The following is a 2,774-nucleotide window of genomic DNA, read 5'->3' on the forward strand; positions in this document are numbered from 1 at the left end:
CATCTCAGTCAGTGTCTAAGATCAGGTTGGGAGAACGTAAATCCAAATAGAAGTGTATGCCAACAGTCTTCTATCAATGTTTTTGTAGAAACTGTCTCTAGCCTTTATAACAAGGCTAGGTTTTAAATCATTAACTTACCTTTTCATAAAATATACTAAATGTGTAAGCTCAAACTGGAATGTGTTTCATGGGTATCTGAAGCTAATAGCCACTAATTTTTCAGATCTGACTAGCTCCCTCAAAATTTTTAGTTTTAAACATTTAAAGTTGGAAGCATCAAGAGAGTATATTGCATTGGCCTTTTCCACTCTTTCATTTAGGTATGTGAAAGACAATAACATTTATATCCAAGAAAGCAAAAGCAACAGGTTATGTATTAAAATATATTAAATATAAAGCTTTTCTCCTTCTGCCACTTAATCCCTCAAATAACCATCCAAGATGTGGTAAAGCCCAAATCTTCAAACCTGTTCCTGTTTTTTCCCCACCCCATCTCATTCAAATTTTCTCAAAGAAACAGGGTTTTTAAAAGGGATCCAGCATGAGCTTACCTTCATTCTAGAAAGGACAACCTGGTGTCAATAATAAAGAATGGTTATTCAGGTGCAATTCTTAGTTTCAGCTTCAACACTTGGACACAGTAGTTTAGATACTGATATTGCTAAATCTTGTTCACTACAGATCACAACAAGAACATCCAATGACCACAGACCAACAGGAACATGCCAATATACTTTTGCTTATAGAGGTATGTCATGCAGTCAAGAATTTCTGAAGAAAGTCAGTTAAGAACAGAAGTATTTTGTAAAACTTAAGTAGTGGCATTGTTGTAGCCACGATGGCCCAAGAACTATGCATGTAGGATGTAGGATTTCCTTGATAATATATCTTATTAAACCATCAAATGTAAACAGAGAGGTGTCAGATAAGACTTCAGGGATAATATGCCCTTCCTCATGTCATTGTAGAACTAAGTCCAATTTAACAGACTGCTGATTGAGCAGAGAAAATTGCTCTGGGTTCTGGAAATTGCCTGACACGTTACTTTCGACCACAGCCCTAGCATGCTGAGTGCTGCATGGCTGGAGACCTAGAGCTGTATGCCTTCCCTGTAGAAAGCCTGGGAGTCCTAGACCACCACCAATGTTAAGCAAGTTCAGAAAGGTAGTTGACAGTTGTTTCAAGATTTACCTTTTACTGGATCTTGTGAAGATGTACATTTCTCTGGATCATCAGCATATAACTTTCCATTCAGTTTCTTAACAGCTGTGTCATAGTCTTCATCTTAAAGAAGTCAAGAAAGTCCATCAGTTCAGACATCCTCTGTGAACTTACAGCTCTAGCTAATTCGTCACAGGCACTGTGCTCGCTACACTTGCAAAGTTCCTGATTCTGGCTAGCTTCTATATTTAAAAAGGGAACAGCCAAAACAAAAACAATGTTTTGGCTAAAGTTTAACTTTCCCCTTTTAAGCATCTGTTGATATTCCATCAGTCAGAGTCTAGGTATAACATTGTTCCCCCAAATTCAACTCAGAGGTAATTTTTAAAAAGTGATCCCTTACCATCATCCTCTTCACTGACATAACCAGCCTTATTCTTGTAGCAGAAGAATGTTGAAGGGAGTTTAAGAGAGTCAGCAAGAGCCTTCTGTTCAGGGGTAGGTTTCAACTCATAAACAATGAGTACATCATCAGACTGAGTTTCTACAGGGGATTCCTTTTTGCTCTCAGCTATTACAAAGCCAAAAAAAATGACAGAATTGAAATGAAAATGTTTGAGAACAAGTCTGAAAAATAAATTCTCATTATTAGTAGAAAGTTGAAAGCATTCTGAAGGCTAAAAAAGTTAGAAAAAAAGCCTGTGTTGCAAATATATTTAGCTACAAGAAAGTAAGGGCATTAAGAAGCATATAAGCATCTTTCAGTTTTCATAATCCTTACTGATTTTGGCCATACTGCTTAAGCAACATAAAAAATGCTGTTGTTGGATGCATTTTAATTTTTAGAACTTTTTAAGAAAGCAGGTTATGTTTGGCATGCTAAATATTTATTAATTTGAGCAATGCAGTGTATAATTTTTAATAAAGAATTAATCTTTTACGAAAACAGGTTAGTCTGCCCTGAGATGAAAACTGCAGGCCAAATTACATGATTTACTACTCCTTACATTTTTACAAGTAACTACCAATTTGATTTTCTCTGGGGTCAGTAAAGTTAAAATTCCTGCGACTGGAAATGACTTTACATTACACACATTCTTTCTATATTTAAACTGGACTTTTAGGGCTCCTTTAAAAACGTGATGCCATAGCACAGGGTTATGTAAGCAATACATAGCATTACTATTACAAATTTTAACTTCCATTCTTCACTTGGGACAGGAGCATTAAAGTTCACTTATGCCTTAAGTCATTTTTAATTGTTTAGCTTTTCCAGCTAAGGAAACTGCCACATCTATACCTTCATTCAACATTTTACCCTTACCAGAAAGCAAGAATATTCTCCTCATACCCACTCTCAACATTTCTAAAGGAAGAAGTTTGAACACATCAGTACTACACCAGTATTTGCTTGGCACAGCCAAAGTAGGCAATTGGATATTATCAGAAAGGGGCACTTCACATAACAATACTCAGGCAATTTGCAACTTCTGATTAAAGCAATCAGAAAAATTCAGCATGCTTTACCATACTAAAATGCGTCTGCCAGCACAGGATTTTTTTTCATCTAACAAGTGAACTAATTCTTTAAGGATCAAGGGGGAGGGGGCCG

At 36.2% G+C, this 2,774-nt stretch overlaps 1 protein-coding gene across 2 annotated transcripts in view; it reads right to left on the bottom strand.

Annotated features, from left to right (window-relative positions):
* RGPD4 (RANBP2-like and GRIP domain containing 4) overlaps window positions 1-2,774 on the bottom strand; it is a 99,581-nt gene that overhangs the window by 18,642 nt on the left and 78,165 nt on the right. For both annotated transcript variants that reach the window (XM_019524304.1, XM_019524303.1), the window contains 2 exons: window positions 1,566-1,733; window positions 1,193-1,285 (listed from right to left, as the gene is read on the bottom strand). In XM_019524304.1, the coding sequence (XP_019379849.1) occupies window positions 1,193-1,285; window positions 1,566-1,733 (261 nt within the window). The remainder of the gene's footprint in view (window positions 1-1,192; window positions 1,286-1,565; window positions 1,734-2,774) is intronic.

Source organism: Gavialis gangeticus, unplaced genomic scaffold (assembly GCF_001723915.1).
Source record: "Gavialis gangeticus isolate Ggan-Ray unplaced genomic scaffold, GavGan_comp1, whole genome shotgun sequence".
In the NCBI taxonomy this organism is placed as follows: Eukaryota; Metazoa; Chordata; order Crocodylia; family Gavialidae; genus Gavialis; species Gavialis gangeticus.